Raw genomic sequence first — 14,778 nt, forward strand, 5'->3', positions numbered from 1 at the left:
CAAACACACACACAAAAAAAAAGCTCAACAACAAAATACATCGTCTCCACATCAGCGAGACTCTTCAGCTGTACAAATAATTACAAAACCTGCGTCTGTTAGAAATATAGAATTCAAGCTTTTTTCTGAACACTGCAAAGTCAGTTTTCACAAGTTTTATTTCCATCAAACAAGACTTTAATGAGGTGTTGAGTCTTAAAATCATTTTTTCTTCTTATTTAGAAGTTATTTCAGGTTCTTTTAAAGATTTTTAGCTGTGCTCAAAATATCGGCAGCGTCTCAGATATCTCGTTCTTTCTCCCCGGAGGATGAATCCTGCTGACTTTCTCCTCTTGCTCTGTGAAATTTGGTTCACAGAAGTCGTGTTTCCATCCGAATGAAGCGCAAATTTTAACCTAAAATTCAGAAAACTGATAAAAGAAAATGCTGTTTTGTGAATATTAATAGTTGATTCTCCTGTCGAGTGCAGTAAAAAACACAAGAAGAAGAAGAAGATGATGATGTCACATGAACAGAGCGACAGTCAGAGCTGAAGCGATGAGAACGTGACATCACATCCTGGTGATGACATCACAGCTTCCTGCTGTTGGAAGCGTAACAGAAACGTACTGAACGCCACCAAGAGAAGAAGAAGAAGAAGAAGAGAGCTGACACTGAGAGTACCTGACCACCGCGACTGAAAGGAAACTGAGGAAACTTTGACGACGTACAGACTGAGTGGACACAGTAAAATAAATCGTATATATCTGTGATCTTCAGAAACCGTCGTATCTACGTGCAGTAAAAGCTGCAAAATATATGAAGTCTTGTCATAATGTGAGAGAAATAAGCTCTGTAGTAAAAGTTTCTGTGATTACATCTGTAAAAAAAAGCTTTTTATTGTATTTAATATTATTGTTTATATTTACGTTATTGTAAAATTATTAATAATCTGTCAATGTTTATAATTTTCTGTACTGCTTTGGCAGGTTTCTGATCTGTCAATAAAGCTTATTTGAATTTGAATTTGAATTTGAAAAACGTCACATGCTTCCTGTACGTCAGCGTTTATTCACTAAATCTGTTTCCATCGCATTTTGTCTCTTTTTGATTTCTATATTTACACTTTTCCGCTCACAGTTTTTGATGTGCAAACTGAAAAAAATGCCTAAAAAAGGCTGAATGGAAACAAACCGACGCTCCCCAGAGGATGAACTGTGATCATGGAACAAACTTCACCAAACTTCTGAACCAAAAGTCTGTTTTTCATTCATAAAAACTTCATCAGTTAATAATAAATGGATGATTAATCTTTACTGAAGCTTGCAGAGTTTATTCTTTAGGTTTTATACTGTTTGTTATAGAGAAAAAACTTCACAAGCTCATTATGTTACCGAAAGTGTTATTAAATGGGACGAACATTTTTAAAATGTGATTTTTCAATAGATAAACACAAATTGAACACAGAACACTCTACAGTCTACAAAAATGTGTATCAGCTGAACAAAAAAATGTAAAAATTGTGAAATATTTCCATTTTTTAAAATTCTGCGTCACTTTGTGTAAACTTTCAGGCTAAAAAAAGGTGTTTAGGGTGTTAATACTGCTGTTAATACAATCAGCAGCTTCCTGTTTACATTAAAACTGGTAAAGAAATGTAAATATGCATGTGTGCAGAACAGCTCTGCTTTAATAACCTGTATTACAGGTTTGTTCTGATGCTTTTCTACAAAGTTTTGTGCATTAAGCTTCGGTATCGATCTGAGAGGAGATTTAACGTTAGCTTCTTTTCATCTCCAGCAAGAACTAAATATTAAAGTTTAGGACGTTTTCAACCAACAGCAGAACATTAATCATCTGGTCAACAGTTCAGTTTGTCCAATACTTTGATTTACGATTAAATACCCGCAAAACAAACTGTTGTTTTAGTGCTAATTAGCAAACGTTAGCATGCTAACACGCTAAACCAACACAGTGAACATGTTAAATGCTTCGTGACTGTAAACTTTCTAACTAGCCGCCACTTTTTCCACAATTCTTTAAATTTAAAATGTTTCTCAATGAACATTTTTTTGAAAACTCTTCAAAGAAATGAGATTAAGACTCAACCCACAATTAAACGTCTTGTTAAGAAGTACATATTTTGAGGTGTACATCAAAAACATTAGCTGTCTGTGTATTGATATATATATACAGGATATAGATTGTAGTGCATGTGTGTGACCTCTTGTAGATTAATTTTTACAGGTTTTTGTCTCAAACAGTCAAGAAACAGAAACAAAATGACTCAAACAGTTCTTCATGGACACTCAGGACAGGAAATTAACTTGTTTGTCTATCGCTCTCGGTGTTTGGTCAAATTCGGAAGCTGCTCTCATGCTGAAGCCGTCAAAAGAGTTTAATGTTTGATAAACAACAGACTTAAAGGGCCAGTCCGTCCATTTAACACATGAAAATCAGTTTACTCGTCATCGAGAGTACGAATCATCCTGTGGAAACAGTCGTATGACGTCTTCTGTGGCTCCGGAGGGAGCCTTTCAAAGTAAAAGCAAAATAACCCCCGATGATGTCACGGTGATGTCATCAGGGTTATCTCTGCTTGAGCTTACAGACCACAAATTTATTACAGAAAATATAGAATTATAAATTAAGCAGTTGTTACCAGGCAGGGAGGCTCTAACTAAAGACATTATCCAGATGCATTATGGGAAATGTAGGATCCAGTGTTCTGGGTTTATTTTACCCAAACAAAGACCTAAAAGACAAGATATCTCAACTTCTGTAGCTTCAAATTTGATTCTTTCTTTAATCTGTTCCCTCGCAAGTCCCCCAGATTCATAAAAGTGGAATATTTAATTGCTGGAATTCCCCTTTAATTGATCTTTAATCCATCTTTAATGCTCTTTAACAATGTGGTGTAATTTATGAGCTCATCATGATTATTATTTTATTTTAAGTAAAATTTTAATCTGAAAGTAACTAAAGCTGTCAAATAAATGTAGTGGAGTAGAAAGTAGCATCACATGGAAACACTCAAGTGAAGTACCTCAAAATTGTACTCAAGTACAGTACTAAAGAGAGAGAGAGTACTTAGTTACAATCCAACTGGCTTTTGACCATATCACATGGTCTTCATCAGCAGACTGAGTTGCATTCAGCTGATTCCAAGAGTTTAACTTTTAAGCCATTTTCATGTTCAGAATTTGCAGCATAAAACACTCACGTATTAACTACGAGTGATTGTGTAGAGCTGCAACGATTAGTCGATTAATCAATTAGTTGTCAACTATTAAATTAACTGCCATTATTAATCCTTCTTAAAGCTTCTGGTTTCTTTAGTCTCTCTGACAGTAAACTGAATATCTTTGAGTCGTCTTGTGTTCTGGGAAACACTGATCAATATTTTTCACCGTTTTATGAAATTTAATGGATCAAACAACTAATTATTAATCGTTGGTTGCAGCTCTCGTGTTTTGATTCTGTTATCGGAGCATTTTGTGGTTTTAGCTGCGGTTACTGGCCTGACGGGGGCGCTACAGTATTCAGTGATAGAAACAAACACAATAACTGATCGGTGTCAAAGTGCAGAGTGATGCTGTACAGTGGAGAGGGGAGTCATGGGTAGGGGTGGAGCTCTCCGGCGGCGGCAGCAGCGGCGGCGGCGGCGGTGGTGGTGGTCAGACGCTGCTCGTCACTGTTGGTGTGCACAGTGAAGCTGCTGTGGCGGCTGCCCCAGTCGTAGCAGTCGGACGAAAGACTGTCAGAGAGACGAGAGAACACACTTATTATTATTCTTCTTACTGGAGAGTTACAGTAGAAGATCAAGAGTCCGTCTGTGTTTGTACCTCGCTGAGCCGTTCTGGGGAGGAATGCTCCACGCCAGGTCGTCATCGCTGTCGTAGCGACGAGGGTTGTCGAAGAAATATCCTCTGGAGGACAGAACGTGGTTCGGTATTCCAGCGGTGCTCTGTGGAGACAAAAAGTCACCGTAAAACAAAACTAAATGGTTAAATGACACAAACAGTAGCTACTATACTCAGCCCCTCCAGGATTTTGCAGTTTTTTTGTGGTTATTGTGGCCAAAAATGCAATATTTTATGTCTTTTTGTAGTAAAATTGCAGGAACAAGGAAAAATTGCAAGCAAAGGAAAATAACACGATTTCTTTTTTAACTGCTACCAATAAAGAGTCATATGTGATGACGTCTTTGGATAAAAAGCATACTGCATATCTTGCAGAGGTCAGAGGTCATCTGACCCTGACGGGGAGGACTGACCCTGTCCTGCGGCGGCCGTCGGACCCTGAAGAAGAAGACAACCAGGGAGGTGGGCAGCAGCTCCCAGACGAACAGAATCACCCCGAACACGATGTAACCGGCGTCTCCCAGCGACGACCGCAAGTCCGCCTGGAGGCAGGCAGAGGTCAGAGGTCAGGGCTCAGGGGTCAAATGTTGTGATGGTGTTAAGATGGTTAATATCACTGTGTTGTATCTGTCAAAATGCACTAGAAGACTAGAAAACTGTCTCTTATACTTTACATAAAGGCTGTACAGGTTTACACTCGGTAAATGTTTGTGGTTTCTAGAAGAACAGAGATTTACAGAAAATCACTATTAGTTAATTAAAGTCCTATAAAGTTTGTCCACACGGTCTCAAAGAGAATTAAGTGGACAGCCAACGTATAGCTCAAAGTAACTTTTCACACTAGCAATAAACAACAAGACTGCAACCTTTGTTAATGTACAATAACAAGTCAAGTTACTGTAATGGGAAATTGCTGATCACTCAATAAACACACAAAGAGAGCATTGTCAGTTTATGAAATAGTGTAATCAAATAATACAATCAGAAGTATAATGCATCATAGTTCTGGAGACAAAGATACCACCTAGATATCTTTTCTTTGTCTGAAAGGTTAACCAGTCCCTTAAATACTACTCGTACAGAATTTAAGACATCTGTTTACTAACCTTACAGGTCAGCAACCCTCAGATAGAAACATAAGTCAAAAGTTCAGCTAACCTAGGAACAGACTTTCTTCACGACCATATATGACAGTACATAAGTATGCACCAAGTAGCATCACAAAATAACATTACTACTATATTAAGACACACTATCCTCTAAAGCTTATCAGTTTTACACATAAACATCTACATAACTACAGTTTATCTTATCACTGGCTCAGGTAAGGGTATAACAGAATAAACTTAACTGTTGGACACACAACTGCCTCATCTTACACAGCAAAGAACTAAGTTTAGAATAGACACAGCACACACAAACTAACACTAAACTGAACTGAAACACTGTCTGAAACATGTATGATATATTGAAGAAATACATCAAATGATAACCTGTTATTCAGTTTTCTTTTACATTACACATATAAAAACACTGAACACTCACCGATCTTATATTTACAACAATGGCACAAACTATAAAGCATACTTACATATTCATTCATGCACAATAACCTCCTATAGAACCAGAGAGACACTTACATCTCCAAACATATCCGTGCTACTGTCTGGACTGGACTAGCTGACAAAGTAACCAATCAAAGGAGCTGATTGGCTCCTGCCATGCTCGTCTAACATGCTGGCCAATGAACAAAGAGTTACATACGTTCTCTTCATGTTGACGCATTGTCGACGAGCAGACCTCACCTGGTCGGACACGTTGTACCAGTCGTAGTCGAAGGAGTTGATGGTCTCGATGTCGGTCAGAGCGAGCACCACCAGGTTGTAACAGGCTCGAGACGAGTACAGCAGCACCACCATGATGCCGATCAGAGTCACCTGACACACTGATGTCCCCTGCACACACACAGAGAGGTATCATCGTTAATTATCATCCAGCACAGACATTCAATCAGCAGGTAAACCTTAATCAGATGCTCTGCCATAAACTGGACCTTTTGAATCAGCTTATTAAACTTAATGGTGGACAAGAACATTGATATTCCGCAAAACCCAGATTCATAATTGACAATTGATTGAAAAGTGTTTTTTTTACATCCACTGCCAATGTTTTTTACAATTCTGCAATATCTCCGCACAGCAACTAAAGTATAGTTAAGGTTAATGAAAGATCATGGCAACGGTTAATAACACGTCAGACGTTAATTGCACAATTGTGACGTACGCAATCGTCCGATATGAACGTGATACAGAGAGATACTGCGCTGGAGGTTCAGTCGTCTCCTTCAGAATAAAAACTGTATGTGTGAGAAAATATTGTAAACTTAAGGTTCACTTACAAACCTTTTCCAGAGCTTCCAACCGTGTCCCAGAGTTACCTGAACAAATTTCCTGAAAAGCTCAGGAAAAAAGATGGTAAGTGAATCTTGAATTTATAGGTTGCAACTAACGATTATTATTATTATCATTATCGATACACCATTGTTAGGTCTATGAAACACCAGAAAACAGTGAAAAAGTTCTGTCACAGTTTCCTAAAAGCCCAAAGTGATGTTATCAGATTCCCTGTTTTGTTCAAAAAACAGTCAGTAATGGATTAATTGTTTGTTTACAATATTTTTATATAATAAAGTTAACATTTATTGCACATTTCCAGCTCTATATTTATATCCCGTGGCTCTACTGGAATATCTTTGCATGATTTCCAGTTAAAAACTCCTTATTTATCTTCTACTGGTCCTTTATGCAGCCCCTCAGTTCAGCCTCTGTCTGAAACAGGACGTTTTAGCTCCTGTCTCTTTAAGGCCCCGCCTCCTGATGAGCCCACTCTGTTCTGATTGGTCAGCTTCAGGAAGCTTCGTCTGGCTCCGGAGGCTACGTAAACAAACTATAGTAGCAGGATTTCACTTCTTTTTCTCCTTCTTCACTCCAAATGGAAACTTCTCACATCCATCCGTACAGGTTGGAGCTGTAGACTGATACGTCTTTATATACAGTCTATGGTTGGAGCCAAAATCTGATCCCAAATATGCGAGTGGACAAAGCAAAGACATGGAAAAACCTCAGCAACAAAGGCTACGCGAACAACCTGACGTCATCACGAGGAGGAAGTAGAGGCAACGTTACAAACGATGCATTTAAGGCAGGATGGAGCCCTGACTTTTGACTTGCAGGCAGCAGTTTTGAACCTTTGTCCATGTTTAACATCCGGCATCATGACAGTATAAAAATAACAGAAAATCATAAAAAGCATAATATGGCTCCTCTAATAAAGAATGGAGCTGTAAACATAATCTAGTGGTTCAGAGGTGGTAGAGAAGTCTGTCGTGGTTGGCCTGACCTTTGACTCCAGGTAGATGTTGGCCAGCGACATCTTGGCGACCTTGTAGAGGCAGACGGATAGCGAGACGGCGCAGAGGACGAACAGGCTGTCGTTGATGGTTACCCTCACCAGGACGATGGTCTTGACGTCGGCGGCGGTCATCTTGACCAACAACGCACAGACCAGATTAACCACCAGGAAGAGAAGACTGACACCCAGGAAGACCAGGTACAGAGGAAGTCTGCATGAGAAAAGATGAGATACAGTTCTGAAAGATCTCTGAAACCAAACAGTACCATTTATAAGCAAAAACGGTATTTAAACATGCTTAAAACAGTTTTAACATGATGTTTGGTCTGATTCATCAATACGTTTAAGGAAGTTACCTGTACTTGAGCAGTGCAGGTGTGTATTTGGACTTCGCCTTGAAGTAAACCTGTGAGAAAGACAAAGACTGATTATACTCGTATACATCAGTCTGGTTCCAGACCTCCAAACCTTTGCTCTCGTTCCTGGTTAGTCGACTAGTCAATTGCAATAAAAATGAATCACCAAGTATTTTGATAATTTATTGTTTTTTTCATTTTCTGACTTTTTATGGACACATTACAGATAACATTTAAATAGAGTGAGTTAGGTATGAAAAAAGGTTAAAAAAAAATATAAAAGACAACCAGTCATATACATCCAGACACATATGAACCAATGGGGCGTCCACAAAGATGGGTTGGGTAGATGGTCATGTGGCTTCAGGCCAATCGTTGTCCCAGATGACAAGCAGGATGTTAACAGACCATGACTGTCTCACAGTCCATCTGCAGGATTTTGTTTCTGACTTGTAAAACATTGCAGACTTCACAGGTTTCCCCCATCACACCTGCTGTACAGGTGGGCAGCTCAATTTCCAGCTGCCTCAACTAGCTAACAGTGTTTCTCCTGTAATGATGTAGCGCTGTGGTTCAAACCATCGGGTCATGATGAGGTGTAAGTGCAACGGACCACTTGAAGTAGTTTGACCTATCGTACGGCCTTTGATCTGTCAGTAAAGTAAAGCTAATAAATAAAAATGGAGAAGGACAGTAGGGAGCAAAGCCGTCCTGATTGGATAATCACGACACTAAAGGATCTGAGAAGCAGGAAGCAGTGTGTGGAGGTATTTTCTAGAGAGCTGCTTTAATCTACAAGACAACAAGTGAGTCAGTGGAGGCATCAAACGAGCAAAGCAACATCAACTCTACAACCTCGTCTGACACAGTGCAGCATAGTGCGGTCGTATGACACCACACAGGAAAATATAAATACTATACTGAGCAGTAAGACGCTCTCTCTGTCCACTGACAGATGGACATCGTTGGCCATATATACTTATGACAGTCACAGACACATTACGGTATGTAGGTCTTGTTCCAATTAATTTGAACAAATTGTTGGTTAGAATTTGTTCATACTTGTTGAAAAAGCAACAGCTCTAGTTCATGACAAGACAATTCAACTACTACTCCCCATATTAATGCTCCCCAGAGGTTTAATTTTAAGGACTTTAAAGATGCCCTGACTTTCCTGTCATACAATCATTAGATCCTAATTCCTCCTTGTACGCAAGAGGTGTGAGAGATGTGACAGGATGCCGTTAACTGTAAAGTCCTAGAAAAACTTCCACGGGCCACTGTGAGCCAGGTCCTCTACAGGAGAGCTGTGGAGATCAACTTTTAGGCTGATGAATGTGGAGGGTATTCACTTCAGAAGGTTGCCTCTGAGCCAACACTCATTTCATTGATCACTTCCTGAAGGTGCCCTCATTAGAGAAAAAAGACACCGTAGTATTTGGTTGGGAAAAGATTCTGCGTCATCTCAGCTCTCATGATTTAAAGCTGCTGGTGAAGAGGCTTGTCTTTATTTTTGGGTCTATTTCAGAATCCAGCAGCTGCTGTGGATAAATGGGTGCAGAGGAGAGGCAGCTGTTCCACTGATTACCCCCCAAAAAATGACAGAATTTATGACAGAACTCTCAGTTCAGTGTTATACGATTTATCCAACTCTGTTGGTTCCCATTTAGCCCGAGATAAAGTCCTTAACATTAGCTGAATGGCAACAGGGGCAGCTGTACCTCAGGAGGTAGAGGGGCTCGTCCAATAATCGTAGGGTTGGTGGTCCAATCCCTGGCTCCTGCTGTCCACACGTCAAACTGCTCTTGAGCAAGACACTGAACTCCAAATGACTCTGGACCAAGGCTGGATTACCAACTGGGAAAAGCGGGGCACTGCCCAGGTTCACCCCACATCATTTGGATTTACATAATCTGATCAATCACAAATTAGTCCAATCTGAACATCTTGTTATTCTGGTCTTGAAGAGGGACTCTCATGACGTTAGTAATTTTAGAGAGACAGGTTGTATTGTTCCAACAGAGGAGTGCTGTAAGGCTGCAACAAACTATTATTTTATTTAAAAATCCATTGATAGTTCAGTGTATAAAATGTGGATCATTCTTCCCTGAAGTCCAAGTGAACATATTCAGATGACTACATAATGGAAAACTGGTAAAACTAGCAAAAATTCACATTTGAGAAGCTTCTACCTGAGAACTTTCAGAGCATCTTTCATAATTAACCATCATTTCAGCTCTTTAGTACTACCATGTGTAGTGGGGGGTCCCACAGGAGGTAAATCCAGCCCTGCTGTTGACATGCATATGTGCAGGAAAAATGTATCTCGCTTTGAGCAAATTCATCTGCCAAATGAAAGCAATGATCTGTCACAAATCTGTTTGTCCTGAAAACCTTCATGTGCATTGACATTTGTGTCTTTCAGCACGGACGGAAATCTGATTGACGGGTGCATCATTATCCTTGAGTGAACAACAGACACTCCTCACTTTAAAAATCAATGGAAATAAATGTAATGCACTGTGAGGGCGAAGCTGCTGGTCCTTCATCTGTAATGTCAATCACGAGGGTTTAACAAACTTCAGAACCATGTAGGGACGTTGGTCCACTGGAAAACAAACGTCTTGCAACAAAACCACAAGAGGTGACCAACAATAAACAACTTGGAGCAGTAAGTTTGTGCTGTGAACAACAATTAATCTCAAGTTCTCACCATCTCACTCCTGAAAGATGTAAGTTTACAAAGTCTTCTGCTACCCGACCGGAACGTAACAGGTCCCAAGTATTGGGTTTTGAGTCGGATATGACCCATTTTGTTGCATAACTCTTTTGGCTTGAAGGAAACCACAGTTTATTTCAACCTGTCATAAATGTAGCTGTTGCTCTATGGATCACATTATCTTTGCAGAGATTTGGGAAATCTCTATAACATAAAACTATGTATATCAGAGCATGCGGCCATTATGGCAAACTGCATATGAATCTACATCTGCAGCAAGCTTTTATCAGTCCACCTGGTGAATGTAAGTCCAATATTCACTCTCTTTCAGCTCTGTTTTTACTCTCTACCAACTCCTGAGGGAAATATCTGGCTCTTTAGCTGCTAAATGCTCCACTATGTTCACCAGCTAGTCTACAGCTAACTGTGTCTGTTTGGTGCTGAGCAGGTAGTGTACAGTGACTTTTTACAGCTTTTTCTCTGAAAACGGCGCTAATAGAGCGCTGAGAGTGAACCAGAACAGTAAAGTTGCAGCCGGACAGATAAACAATGAGCTGAAACTCACTATAAAGCTCCGTAAAGCCGAGAGGAGCTGCAGAGTCTCTGATAGTTCTCTGTAGGTTCATCACTACGAGCCACAACCAACACATTACACATTCATCCTGTGAAGGTTTCCTTGACAGACTATTAATGCAAAGATAAGACAGTAGTCTTCCTCGAAAGGTTTGCTTCATGATCTGTCTGAACACACCATTAGATTTCTGACATGGACCACAACCAGCTCTGATCTTACATAAATCAAGCTTTACTCTCTCCGTTCAAAAAGAAGATCTCAACTTGTGAATTGTCTTGTCCGCGAATATAAGATGACCACAATTTTTCAAATGTAATTTCCAGAATATTGTTTTATATTCAGACCAATATAGTATGAAGACATTCATTATGGCAACTTTAACACCAGGCTAAAAAACACTGTTTCACACATAGTGTGTATGTAAAGATGGACGTAACGAGGTGTGACGTCACACATTGCTCTGGAAACACGCCCCGCTACCTCGGACCCAAGCTAACGCTAGCTTACTGGAAACACCGAGCGCTGCACATTTGAGCTAACGTTAGCTACTTTAGCGAAATTATGCTAACAGGTATCAAGTAACGGGTAAATTAAGTAACATTAAACTCTTGTAGTCTGAGTCAGTGTGAGTCCTGGCGCCGAGGAGAGCAGCAGGTGAGTCAACTGTCAATCACAGCTGTCAATCAACATCCACACGGCAGACATCACAGCTACTATAAGTCTTCAAATCTTATTAACGGAGCAATAATTTCCAAAATGACCACCAGCACACTTATTAGAGCGTCTGATTGACTTATTATTTCTAGAGAGAAGTTGAAGCTTTTTGAATGGGAGACAGTTGGAGCAGCTAACAGCTGTCGGTGGCACTTCAGTGGACTTCCTCATTGGCTTCAATTTCAAGCCGTGATTGCTGCCGCTTGGTTTCACATCGTGTGGTCATTGTGGTAAGAGGTGTGCTCTGTCGCACCTGTAACCACACCCGACGGTGATGTCACGGTGTCCTGACCACACCCTCAAGTACGCTGCTACATCACGGCAGCAAGGTGAGAAGTAAGACCACCAGAGGTCAGCAAAAACAAGATTTTGTAGCCACTGTGAAGTTATTCTTTAAAGAACCAGTGACCCAGTTACACCAGCACCTCCTCCACCGGCACCAGTACCGGTGCCGCCCTCACCTGTGCGCAGTAGAGGTTCATAAGGCTGAGCGTGAAGAACTGCAGGCAGACGGGGAAGCAGTAGAGCAGCCAGAAGGCGAAGGGTCCGAGCGCGTTGGCAGTCACGCAGTCTCTGAAGTAGAAGGAGAAGAGCAGGGCGCGCAGAGCGGCCCACAGCAGACACAGGAACAGGAAGGCCGTCTGGTAGCTGAAACGCTTGTGTCGGTATCGCAGCACCAGCCAGAGCTGAGCGTACACGAAGGCGAAGAGCAGCGAGTAGAAGATGGTGTAGGCGATGGTCAGACCCAGCTTCACGTAGGGGGGGATGGCCGGCGTGATGGTGGGAGGGGGAGGGAGGTGTGTGCCGTTGCCGGCATGCTGCTGCTGCTGCTGCTGCTGCTGCGCCGGGTTCCCCTCCATCGCCTCCCCATTCATCTCCCCGGTGTTTCCCCAGGAGAGGGAGGGAGGGAGCGGGCTTACAGACAGACCGGTGGCCCTCGACCTCCGGAGGAAGAAGCAGAAACGTGTCTCAGCTCGTTAAACGGATCCTTCAACATCCAGACACACCGTCTGACTCAGAGAGGAGGAGGAGGAGGAGGAGGAGAAGGAGGAGAAGGAGGAGGAGGAGGAGGGACACCGCCCCTCTTTTTGCCGGTGCCTGGTGGAGAGTATTGGTGGCTGTCGGTCACATGATCCTGCTTCCCAGCAGGCGATTGGCTGAGCAGGAGGAGGGATGCTGCAGAGAGGAGAGGAAGGTGGAGAGATGGATCTGGAAGGAGAGAGAGGTAAACCTACACACACACACACACACACACGCATGCATGCACATGCACACACACACACACACACACACACACACACACAGCAGCGTCATTCATCTTTGACTGATACTGGTTTTAAATGGCCAGTATCACACAGATACTGGTGGATTTAGATTAACGTGTTGAATGAAACATGACTGAAGAATAAAGGAAGGAGGGAGAGTATGAACGAATGAGTGACAGAAGTGATGGTGAATGAATGAATGTCAGAACAAATGAAGAAATGAATAAATTAAAAATGAACAAGTGAACAATGATTGAAAATTGAATGAATGAATTAAATGTTTAAATGGAATTGATGAATGAATAAACAAACAAATTAGAGAGAACGAATGAATTAATGATAAATGAGTGAGTGAGAGAATGAATGAATACATGAATTAATTAATAATGAATGAGTGAATAAACAGATGACTGAATGAATAAATATATGAATTAATTACTTGATTAATTATTTTGAACTGGTGAATGAGTGAAACCACTATATGGAATTTATGAATGAATGAATGAACTTCAATGATTGAGTGAATGAACAACAGGAAATGAATTTATGAAAGACTAAATGAGAAAATCAGTTATTGACTAAATGAACAAATGTATGAATTAATTCATCTATAAATTATTTTAAAGAGTTCGTTCCTTCTTAAGTGAAACAAGAATTTTCCTGCATTTTTTAAACTTGTCAGTGTGAGAAAAAAAAAATCTGCCTTCAGAGCAACTAAAACAAAGCAGATATATATGTAGACACACACACATATATATTTATCAGTCTGTTTTTTTTTTTGTTTTGTTTTTTTTATTGGTGATATTGTTGACAAGACATAGTGGGAAGGAAAAAATAAATAAATAAAAGACAAATCAAGCAAATAGACAAACAAACAAAAATAATGACAAACAACAGCAATGACAACATCATATTACAATGAAAAAGATAGTAAAGTGTAGAAAGCAACTAAGGAATATGGGTTGATTGTGGGAAAGGGGAAGGGGGGGTGAATGAAAGTGAGAGAAGAAGAGAGAGAGAGGAGGGGGAGAAAGAAAAAGTGAGAGCGTCAATAATTATTATAATAATAATGATAATAATAATAATACAGCAATATAATGTAATAATGATAATAGTCTTGTTTGATAGTGTACTGTGACGGCGGTAGCGGCAGAGGCAGCCACAATAACAGTGAAATGGGTTAAATAATTAGCTATTTATATTAATTTATATCAATTTATTTCTATTTGAGTGTATATCAGTTAAATTAATTTAATATGGCTATTTATCAGTCTGTTCATCTCAATCTGCTCAACGTGAGTCGAGGGTTCAGTCCAACTTCTCATCAGTGGAAAACAAGTAGCCAAAAAATTATTTTCACCTGCCCACTTAAAATAAAAAGTACGGTCAATGTCATGGTTTGCACATGTCAATATAACTGATATATATATATAACTGATTTTGAAATAGAATTAAAATGTAGCTCAAAGTCTGTCAAGGCTACGCTGCTAACTAGCATGCTAGCTCAACAACTGGAGCTAGCATGCTCAATGCTCTCTCACTACAGCCCACACACTTTAACACGAGGCTTTATCACTAAACATGGTAGGAACTAGAATCAGCTGAAAGGAGAGAATTATAGAATTAAGATGTAGCTCAAAGTCTGTCAAGGCTATGCTGCTAACTAGCATGCTAGCTCACTACTGCCCACACACTTTAACACGAGGCTTTATCACTAAACATGGTAGGAACTGGAATCAGTTTCCTCCAGTTTGAATATCCACAGTCTTGCATCAAAGTGCATTTTATGTAGATTTACATTTGCTTACATACTTCTAGCATTCGTACAATATTTATATTTTATAGTGAAAACAGCAACGAGAAGAAGAAAATCATGTTAAAATTTGCCCTTTTTCAT

General features: G+C 40.3%; 1 protein-coding gene across 2 annotated transcripts in view; it reads right to left on the reverse strand.

The window, feature by feature from the left end:
- Window positions 1–12,834, reverse strand: part of gpr137bb (G protein-coupled receptor 137Bb) — a 23,392-nt gene extending 10,558 nt beyond the window's left edge. The window contains exons 1-7 of one of the 2 annotated variants that reach the window (XM_042427123.1): window positions 12,078–12,834; window positions 7,610–7,659; window positions 7,242–7,464; window positions 5,648–5,797; window positions 4,256–4,384; window positions 3,825–3,946; window positions 3,581–3,736 (exon numbers count right to left, since the gene is read on the reverse strand). In XM_042427123.1, coding sequence (XP_042283057.1) covers window positions 3,595–3,736; window positions 3,825–3,946; window positions 4,256–4,384; window positions 5,648–5,797; window positions 7,242–7,464; window positions 7,610–7,659; window positions 12,078–12,491 — 1,230 coding nt within the window. In that variant the 5' untranslated portion in view covers window positions 12,492–12,834 and the 3' untranslated portion in view covers window positions 3,581–3,594. Of the gene's footprint in view, window positions 1–2,990; window positions 3,737–3,824; window positions 3,947–4,255; window positions 4,385–5,647; window positions 5,798–7,241; window positions 7,465–7,609; window positions 7,660–12,077 lie in introns of those variants that run through there. The other variant, XM_042427114.1, reaches the window with a different exon arrangement.
- Window positions 12,835–14,778: the final 1,944 nt, after the last annotated feature.

Source organism: Thunnus maccoyii, chromosome 2 (assembly GCF_910596095.1).
Source record: "Thunnus maccoyii chromosome 2, fThuMac1.1, whole genome shotgun sequence".
NCBI classification, from domain to species: domain Eukaryota; kingdom Metazoa; phylum Chordata; class Actinopteri; order Scombriformes; family Scombridae; genus Thunnus; species Thunnus maccoyii.